At 39.4% G+C, this 8,882-nt stretch overlaps 1 protein-coding gene across 1 annotated transcript; it reads left to right on the top strand.

Moving 5' to 3' along the window:
* The first annotated feature begins 540 nt into the window (after nucleotides 1-540).
* On the top strand, nucleotides 541-6,696 carry LOC132132443 (thrombospondin type-1 domain-containing protein 1-like). Its single transcript, XM_059544817.1, has 5 exons — nucleotides 541-757; nucleotides 1,419-1,540; nucleotides 3,308-4,267; nucleotides 4,949-5,107; nucleotides 5,193-6,696. Exons 2-5 carry the CDS (start codon nucleotides 1,429-1,431, stop codon nucleotides 6,629-6,631), a joined length of 2,670 nt encoding a protein of 889 aa, XP_059400800.1. The 5' UTR covers nucleotides 541-757; nucleotides 1,419-1,428; the 3' UTR covers nucleotides 6,632-6,696.
* Nucleotides 6,697-8,882: the final 2,186 nt, after the last annotated feature.

The raw sequence follows: 8,882 nt of genomic DNA on the forward strand, positions 1-8,882 counted from the left end.
TATCTTTCTTGATTATTTATAGTGTGTTATCGGGTTTTGCTGGCATTTTTCAATCCGGTGTGTTATAGCAGGTTTTTCACCAGCATTAATGGAAACATGGAAACATGTGAGCCAGTAATGACAACTGCGATTATAATGCATAGATTGTTGCTAGATATAGTTTAATATATTAATTTAATATATATTAATTTAATATATTACTTAACATTTTGACTGAAATGCCAAGCTCCTCTTGAGATAGACCTCTTCATTGTGATGAGATTTATTGAGGATAGGTTTAATCTTCTCTCTCTCTCTCTCTCTCTCTCTCTCTCTCTCATATATATATATATATATATATATATATATATATATATATATATATATATAAGCAGAAGAGATTAAACGCTAACGTCTGACATTTATGTTTGGTAACATGAACTATAGTATATAATTGGCTGCATTAATAGAGAGCCAGCAGAGCTCTCTGCACGGTCGCTGAGAAATTTGTGATTCACACTGAAATTTTTTTTTTTTTTGGAGATCAGACCGCAACCTAACTTAATTTCCCTAAAAACAGCCAGTAGAGGAAGCAAGGGAACGCGCGCTCACGGTCTGCAAACATGAGAGCGCGCTCGTGGGAGCGTGCCTCAGAGCGGTGTCGCTCCTTGACGTTCATTCATTTAACGTTTAAAAAACAAAACTGACGGTAACGCGGTGTCATTCAGTTCGACCAGGATACAAGAACATACCGTATTCGTCCGACTCAATGTGATTTGTAAGTAAAATACTTTATCATCTACCTCCTTAGGCTATTTACTTTTAATTTTAGCATTTAAGTGTAAGCTATTGACTGGTTTTGGTTATATCTGTAATGCATGAGAGTTTTTATTTTATTTTGTATAAGATAAGGATAACAGATTTCAGGAAAATATGAGTAAGAAGTTATAAGTAACAAAGTAACGGGAATGTGTTAAAATGTTGCCAATTGTGTTCCAGCAACATCATAATGTCATTATACATCTATTAAACCCAATTTCATTTTAAAGTAATAAAATAATATATAGTATTGTTTAATAATTCTATATATATATAATAGTCTATGTCTATTAAAACACATTTTTCAGTATATATATATATATATATATATATATATATATATACTGAAAAATGTGTTTTAATAGATATTTTGCCTTATGCCTATATTTTTATTAAGTGTAATTGTAGGCTTTGTATTGTATGTATGTAATGAATAGTTTATGTACTATGTGTTAAAATGTGAGATTATCAAGAAGATATTCAAATACATATTTCCACCTTACCGATTAATAGTCTAATGAAAGAGTCAGGCTACTGCCAAAACAAATAAGTGTTGTATGGAGGTAGAATAAATGTACTTAATTTATCCCTTGTGTCTGACTGAATTGTGTCTGTCTCAGGACAGAGTGAATGAAGGTGGACTGGGGTGATGTGGACAAAGAAAAAGAGGCCACAGAAGTCGGAATGACACAGGGTTTCCCTACAGTGACCCCATTTGTGTTGCTCTTCCTGATGGGATTTGGTGAGAAGATGTCCTTACATTTTAAAGAACAGAAGTCAGAAGTCTGTCTTGGAGCTTAGTCAAATCGATTTTATTTGTATGCCTTATGCCTTCAGCTTTATAGAAAATCATGCCTTAATGTCCAGCAGAATGTGCAAACCATAGGTGACTGTGGCAAGGAACTCCAAATCTACAATGTAACGGATGTAGTAAAACCATTGGATTCTCATTACATCCGCAGGAATCTTGACAGCCCCACAAATGCTCAGTTATATAATCCAACTTTTCTGATTCTCATACAAAATAGAGTTTAAATGAAGGTCAGTGATTGGCAGTTTCAAGTGCACCGTGGTGAATAGGTTCAGTTGGAGAGGAAAATGGGGGGGGGGGGGGGGGTCACTGACTTTTCCTGCGCTCTCTTCCCCTGGATGCGTTTGTTTTTTCTGCAGGAAGTGACCCACACATGCAGCGTTCATAAATCACAAAGCCTTCTCAAGTTCTCATACTGCAGGAATAGACAACAGTACTGTACAGCTGTAGAACTTAACTAAAACTTGAAAAATTAACCTAGGAACTTGAATGTGTTTCAGTGTTGCATTATTATTAAGTAGTATAACATAATATTTTCATCTGGCTCAAAAGGCACAACCTTAAATGTGAAAATCTACAGTAATATTAGTGGCCAACCATGAGGTCTAATCATAGACTGTATAAAAACATGGACGTAGTGTCCGTGACGTCACCCGTAGACTCCTGAAGTGTGTTTTTGAAGCCTGAAGTGTGTAGAGCGGGCCGTCGCCATCTTGGCAGCGCGTCACCGTGCGACTCTCCCGGACAATCAAAAATGGGCAAAAAGGCGGGAGCTAGTTGCTGTAGCCACACCCACCTAGCACGACGGCAGTGTCGGCAATCCACCTGTCACTCAAGTGGCTACGCCCTTAATTATGCAGAACTTTAAGTCTTAATATAATTTAAACGGATGAGTTATAAAAAAATTCACCCCCCTCACAGTTGTCATGAAGGGCAAAATTAGCTATTTAGACCAAAATCATTTTTTGAACCAGGCTGTAAACATGTTTTTTCCTGCTGTAAAGTTGGGCATTTTAACATGGGGAGTCTATGGGACTGACTCTCTTTTGCAGCCAGCCTCAAGCGGCCAGTCGATGAATTGCAGTTTTAGTCACTTCCTTATTGGCCTCACGAGAGAGAGTGGGAGGTTGGCACTCGGGTCTAATCCATGTCTGAAAAAAAAAAAATGGTTGGCTCGTGTTCTGTCACAATAGACTGTGGTGCATATAATGGCGTTGGTGAGTTAGTGTATTCTAAAGATTATTTCTTCCTTATCTCCCCATTACCTTCTGTCCTAGTCACCGTCAATAAAAGTGTCAATAAAGCCAAAAAGAAAAGAAAGAAAATGTTGTGAAATTTCTTCCAGTTCTGTAGTTGGCAGTCTTATAATGTTTTTCCTTAGCGGAAAATAAAAGGGGCAAAAAGCTCCTGAGCCAGAGAAGGACAACTTGAGAGTGGGCTCTTAAGTGTTGGGACAGTAAATAGAACGTCCTTGTAACCGCATAGCAACATGCTAACAACCCCTCAGAATCATTTAGCAAACACATAGATAAAGCAAAAAATATTGCATGGTTAAGAATCACTAAAATTTCACTCCTGGTTATGTTATGCTACTTTAGGGAACTTGGTAATAGCACAGATACAAACTTTTCATCAAATTTGCTTCCTAAGCTTTAGGTTTACAGATCGATTTTAATTTATATTTTATTTCTTTTAAAGCAATGGCTGGTATCCATCTCTGGCCATCATTGCACATCGCCTTGAGCAATGCCAGTGTGTTTGTGGATTACAGCACTGAAAGCAACTTCACCGTCCACAGGCTGACAGTGTCATTGATTGACATTGACAGGAATGTTACAGTACTCTCTAGGTCACTTCCCTTTAACCAGTCAGAAGGGTCAATGGAGTTCAACTGCTCTTGCTTCCTGTATGCAGGTAATTTCAGATTCAGACTTGAGCAGAAGCACATCCTCGCCTTGTCTAACATGAGTGCCGTCTGGTGGTGGAGTCCAGTTCTACATGTGCATTGGCCCACCTTTCACCTGGTTGTTGATCGTGGCAGCAACAACAGGAGCTTTAATGACTTTAGGATTGGAGTGTACACTAACAACAACTTCCATCCTTGTTCGAGCAACAAAGCTTCAACTCTCTTCCTTGACGTCAGTTACCTGGAACAAGTCCAGATAGGGAGGAACACCTTTGAGAAGGTGCAGAACCGGATAAGGCACAATATTAAAGTAGTTAGGTCACAACATGTGGAGATGCCATGTGCATCCCCTCTGACAGAGCGTGATTTCATCCAGATTTCCCTAAAATCCCCTCATACCCAGCGAGAACTAAAATCCTCTGGTCCCCTTTACCTGTCCAGCATCTTCTCCTACAAGCTTCTTGTGGATAACATTTACAAAAGTGGCTGTGAGGGAGCCGTGACTGTTCGTCGAATCACTCCTCCCTGTACGGTTACAAATGGAAAAGTTCTGCTTTATAAAGAAGAGAATAATGATATGGCTGCTCCCTCTCACCTGGCGTTCAATTTCCTCACGCAAGCGGAGAATGAGACTGAGTTTAACTGCTCCATCTTTGACCCCGGCAGGAATAAGTATTGCTTCCATTTCACACTTGTCTACAGTAAGGCTCCCAGTTTGACACACACCTGTGTTATTGTGCAAAGACATACACGTGAGTCTGATTTTATCTAAGCATGTACAAAACATAGCTAATTTAATCTGTATTTCAGCACCAGTTTGTTTATTTCTTAGTTTAATGATTAAGGCCTGACAGAATCACAAAGCAAATTATTTGTATTTGCTAATTAATTAGCTAATTTCACTATGTAGTGCTGAACAAAGCATTTATTACTATTTCTGTTATTTATACTTCGGATTAATGATTTGAACCCCTAACCCTGATTTGAACCTCTAACCCTAACCCAGCGGTGTCCTACTTCCGAAGGGCAACTTTCCAACCAAGTTTACCTCCAGCCTAAATTAATTCTAACCCGAACAAATTAATCAAGATCTTTAGGATCACTAGAAACTTCTTGGCAGGTGTTTGAGCTAAACTCTGCAGAAAGGTGGCCCTCCAGGGGTAGCACAGGACACCCCGGCCCTGCCCTAACCTCTAAACTAAAGTATTAAACGTAGTATTGCAACCAGTTAAAAATAACCAAGAACACTCTGGAAATGTCTTAGAAACTACCTTGGCATCTTAGCAAGGATTTTGACAGTCAAGCATCATTTACATTTTCCTGAGACAAAATCTATTTACTAATGCTGCTTAAGGTGTGTGTATGCATGATATCCATTATTTTCAATGTATTTTTTATTTTTGTTTCTATAATACTGTATCATTGCTCTAAAGGAATGTGGGGACCGTGGCAGCCATGGAGTGGTTGTAGTGTGACGTGTGGGGAAGGGGTGCGAGAGCGTGTTCGTGAATGTCTGCTGCCCTCTAGTGGTGGGATCCAATGCACTGGGATGGTTATGGAGCAGTCACACTGTTCGCTAGAAGATTGCACTGGTAACCATCTGAATGTTTTCATCGATTTAAATTTTTTGTTTTTAGAACAAATTATTTCAGAATAAACAGTTTTTTCTCTATGTAGAGGAGCTCCTGCCTCCACCTCTCACCCCTCCGCCAGCTGTGAACTCTCCCCTAATTGGGAATTTAGTGGTAGTAGCTGGGGTCTTCTTGTGCCTGGCTGTGATCCTGGCCACCATCTTTATCACAGTATGGAGAAAACTCTGCCGTGCTCCAAAATGCAGCTCCATGCAACGTGGCTCTCTGCACTCTCCCAGTGGTCGGAAGTACTCTGATGAGGCTTCTATCTATGGTCACAGCATGCAGAGACCCAGTTTCTCAGAAAGTCTCCAGGCAGCTCCCCTCCAGAAGGGACTTACCTTGCCTGCAAAGCAAGGACCTTCAGACCGAGGTGTGTTGGCTCATCAACAGAACATGTCCCTTCCTCTTCCCCTTTCTCAAGACCCGGATAGGATGTCTCCTTCTGGCCAAAAGGTTCTTCCCCCTATTTTTGGCTACCGGTTGGCTCAACACCAGCTCAAGGAGATGAAAAAGAAGGGCTTAAAAGAGGCCACTCAAGTCTACCATGTGTCCCAGAGTCCAGTCGACAACACCATGCTAGAGACAATGGCTTCAACCCCTTCTGGTCTAATTCCAGTGCCCCAAGAACTTGACAGCCCAGAAGAGTCAAGCAGCAGTCACTTCCGCATAAGGTCTCCCTTTCCAGAACCCACATGGCCTTCCAAAAACAACGCTTTATCAGACAGACAAAAGGTGGACTTGTTGCTGAGTCCAACGAAGTCTTCATTCAGTGCCAGGTCTCATCGTCTTGAGCGTACGGCAGACTGGGTGGAGATGGTAGAGCGCAGTAGAATGCCATACTCCAAGAATCCCAACTTCAGGAGAACTTCAAGCTTCCACGAGAACAACCAGAAGCAGCTGCTCCTTTCCCGACCCTACAGAGAAAGAAGCATGACCCAGGTGACTCCTCGCAAGCTACCAGAGGAGAGCTGTAGAAGTAGACCCTGGGAGCATACACTTCCTGAACTTGAGGTCTGGTCTTGTTCCAGTCCTAGAATAACTGATAGCTCAGTGGACCACAGGAGAAGACAATGGGTTGACACTCCCCGGTCTCAGTCAAATTCGAAAGATTCAGTTCCAGTGACACCAACAAAAGAGCCCTTGATGGATCGTCACTGCATGGCTCGAAGCCCATCTTCTGCACTGGACCAACGTGAACAGGCAGAACAGAACTGGAGCAGAAGAGGTCCCTCTCCGATCCAGAGGAACATACTAGCCAGAAAGCTACGAGAGGCTAAGTCATCTACTGGCCAAAGGCAACGCAGTTCCACATTTTCTACCTCAGAGCAGAGCAGGGGACGCTGTCGTAGCCTTCCTCTCTCTGCAGACTACAGCAACTCCCCATATATTCTCACAGAGTCAGAGCAGCACATGATGGACATTTCTGGATACTTGGGTGAGGATAATGGAGTAGAGGTTCTGACTATTCATAAACTCACCTGATCAAACCTGCGTTCCTGCATTCTGCTAAAGCAAACTCAAACTTCAAAATAAAAGTCTTAATAGAATTAAGTGCTTGTATTTAATAGTAGGAGGTTATTTTGCTCCATGTGGACATGCATATAAGATTTTGTAAGCTCTTTGTTTCATATTAATGTTTTCAAGACTTCAAATGAAACCTATGATCAATTTAATTTTTATTTATGTTTTTGTTCTATTAATTTGAATTTTTTTTATTATTTTGCAAACCACTGTCATGGACATGGACAGTATTCATCCAAAAAAATATTTTGTACACATTTGGATTTGTTTGTACACTGGAAAATGTAAATTCTCAGGGTTTTGGAGAACAGATGGAAATACATACAGTAATTATGGATTTATTTTATGAATGTTTCTTTTATTATCAGCTATGCTAAATATATACAATGGAAGAGAAAATAGTCTGATGCAGTTTTAGAATCTCAGTCAAGACTTTCAGTATGTTTACATGCTGCTTTATTATGGTATGCATACGTTATGCCATCATATGCATGAATGCATGCAAATTTACCATTTTACACATATAATAATAAGCATAGTATTTTACTTAATATCAAATTGTAATATTTTGTAAAGATATGTCAATGTATTTATTCAGTTTACCAAGGTAAGATTTTTCCTTTGTCCATATAAGATTCTTTCTTGCATTTGGCACACAGGATTGCCAGTCATTTGGTTGGTAGATTTATTAAACCACAGTAAATCTTATAGTTAGTATACTGTAAAATACACATATGTGCATGATGAGACTGTTCAGCTGTCTTGCTACTCAGTAGGTCCTCCTCCACTCCCTAAGTTGTCCATGTAGGAACTGGGCCATACTTTCATGGCTGTGCATCTGAGAGAGTACCACAGTCCTCTCCAGGTCCCCAAGACCACACCATTACTTGGCTTTGTACTCTCCACCTCTGTAAAACTCTCCCATTAAGATTGGCTGCATGACACCTGTAAGTAAGCAACATTTGAGAAATTGAGAAAGCCCTCAGCATTACCTGTTATACCACCATCACTTCTCATCACTGTTAACTCCTAGAAACCTGCACAGACTGGCATTAACGTGTTAAAGGTAGGAAAAAATGGCATAGGATGTTTCTCCTTTCCTTTCCAGTCCATCAATTCAATTGTCATCACATTTTCTCCTAAAGAGAATTTAAAAAGTTTTATTTTAAAGCAGAAAAGCAGACTGATCCACGTGTATAAAAAATCTTAACATCACTGAGCAGGGTATGACTACAATCATTCTCAAGCCAGAATTCATCTTTGCTTGACTGAAGATAGCCAAATCCATTTTATTAATCTTCCCACTTACTGTGAATAGAAATGCTGATTTTATCATACTTATCTTTATGTGAGTCTGAAAGTAAGAACATAAACTTTCCACAAAAATATTCACTATTATAAAGCCATTTAAAAAACATTAGACTTATCTGTCGAAATCAACTTTCTCATTGATCTGTTTCTGAGTCACAGTCCAGCCCCCTCCATCTTCCACAGTATACAATACATGGTTCAAGTGACAGTTTGGGTTTAATCCTGTAGAATCTGCTCTCTGGTTTTAGTCTGTCATATAAATTTAAATATTTTGACATAAACTTTCTTTTATCTGTGTTTTATCCAAATTTAAGAAAATAATAAATTCTCATAAAATAATGAAAAGGCTTAACCACAAATTAACAACATGCACAGGATTCTTAGAAAAGTATAAACATTACCTTTGTCATGAACTAATAATGAGCCTCCAGGACTTGGTAGGGTGGGTGAGGTTTCAGTGTTGTTTACAGAGGTCTTCTTGTGTTCCATTGATAGTTCCAGGTTAGGAACCAACTAGACGCGTCTGTGATTATGCAGATGCATAACTTTCCATTCTCCAGTCAGCAATATATTATTCAGTTTACGAATCTCTTCCTTCAGCTTTGACACTTAGGCTACGATATTCGGCATTCTTCCCATGCCTCAAAAGCAACATTATTCTTCTGCTTTTGGCTGTTTTTCTACGTAATGTCTAGATATTGTATAAATTCTGTTTAAGCTTACTGATATTTAAAGAAACAAATGTGACAGCATGAAACATTAAGATAAACACCAGCTGTGACATGACCATGTAATATTCTTTACATGAAAATGGAGAAATGTGTTGTCCAAGAATAAAAACACATAAAATATAGCAAACATAGACATTAAACATTGTAATGTTTAGAAATGCAACTATTTA

Source organism: Carassius carassius, chromosome 49 (genome assembly GCF_963082965.1).
Source record: "Carassius carassius chromosome 49, fCarCar2.1, whole genome shotgun sequence".
In the NCBI taxonomy this organism is placed as follows: Eukaryota; Metazoa; Chordata; class Actinopteri; order Cypriniformes; family Cyprinidae; genus Carassius; species Carassius carassius.

Bases quoted from the DNA above. Each gene is read 5' to 3' on its own strand.
- LOC132132443 (XM_059544817.1), top strand. From the start codon at position 1,429: ATGAAGGTGGACTGGGGTGATGTGGACAAAGAAAAAGAGGCCACAGAA. The intron at 4,268-4,948 runs GTGAGTCTGATT...ATTGCTCTAAAG, and splicing joins TATTGTGCAAAGACATACAC to GAATGTGGGGACCGTGGCAG. The intron at 5,108-5,192 runs GTAACCATCTGA...TTCTCTATGTAG, and splicing joins TTCGCTAGAAGATTGCACTG to AGGAGCTCCTGCCTCCACCT.